At 43.3% G+C, this 1,210-nt stretch overlaps 1 protein-coding gene across 1 annotated transcript; it reads left to right on the forward strand.

Annotated features, from left to right (window-relative positions):
* Positions 1–235: 235 nt before the first annotated feature.
* On the forward strand, positions 236–626 carry MRPL50 (mitochondrial ribosomal protein L50; the record flags this gene model as incomplete). The annotated part of the gene is made up of 1 exon (XM_010021187.1): positions 236–626. A coding segment is annotated over one exon (391 nt), but the record flags the coding sequence as incomplete, so codon positions are not given.
* Positions 627–1,210: the final 584 nt, after the last annotated feature.

Here is a 1,210-nt window from a genome sequence, read left to right on the forward strand (position 1 = left end):
GTCAAATAAGCTAGACAGGTCACCTGTGTAGAGACAGTGTGGCAATTTGGGGGAAAATCAAACATCTAGACTACACGTTTGTTCTTGCATGAGTAATGAGTTTGCTGTGTCTACAGGAGGTGTACATGTCCACAGGCTATGTTAGTCAGGTATTAGAAAACTATAAATAGAAATGTGCTACCATTCAGTCTTAAGTAGCCCAGAGACTCAAAGTACTTTTGTTTGGTGCCATCAGGAAGGAGGAAAAAGAAGTAGAAGCAGACAAAATAATTCATCAAGAGAAAAGTGAGCCCAGCCTGATCTGTCCCCCACCACGCAGCAGAAGCTATCATCCTCCGGAGGATATACAGAGCTACCTTGAATCTCATGTCAAGGAGATTTTTGGACCCTCACTTCCTGATAGTTGGCAGCAGACACCCCTCAAAGATAACAGGTTAAAGTATTGCCTGCTGAGTCAGCTGGCAGCAGAACTTGGTCACGCTGTCCCCAGTTCACAGCTCCACCTGATGCGCAGTGCTGAGGATGTCTTAAATTTCTATAGCACTCCTGTGAAGGATACGTCCAAGTTTGATGAACTGTGTGCTGCAGAGCTGCCCCCAAACCTGAAGATTAACTGGGAGGAGTGAGTCACACCAAGAAGCATTGCTTCGCTTTACTTGTGTTTGTAAGACGGGACTACAGAATAGAAGCAGAGCCCTTTCATTGTAGTAGCAACCGAATGCATGTATATCACTAATAAAAGTTCATTTAGTTGTCCTTGGGTTTCATTGTTTGTTTATTATACGTAAGAAAAGGAGCAGAAGTTCTCCTTGTGAAACAGTGATGTAGTGTGCTTCATAACGGTACTAATGTATGCTTTCTGCCCTCTACTGTGCTGCCCAACAGTTACAGGATCCAGTGGGGTTAGCCAGAGGACCAGTCTCTAGTTTCTTCCCCACATCTCAAACTTCTTGTTTTTCGTTTTGCACTGTGTAATGGGCTTTTGTGAGTGCAGCTGATGACAAAAGCCTTGCTCAACTTAGCCACCAAGACTGGCTGGGCCAGCAAACTCTTGGGCATGAGGGGGGAGGTAAGCCATATTTTTATATTTTTCTTTTTTTTTCCTTATTCTTTTTTTCTTTGAAAAGAAGACCCTGACAGCAGTAATTTTTTTAGAAGCCATCACAGGTGCCATCTTAACATAAATCCACTTGTTCTACTCAAAACTGGT

This window comes from Nestor notabilis, unplaced genomic scaffold (genome assembly GCF_000696875.1).
Source record: "Nestor notabilis isolate BGI_N333 unplaced genomic scaffold, ASM69687v1 scaffold30928, whole genome shotgun sequence".
Classification (NCBI taxonomy): Eukaryota; Metazoa; Chordata; class Aves; order Psittaciformes; family Psittacidae; genus Nestor; species Nestor notabilis.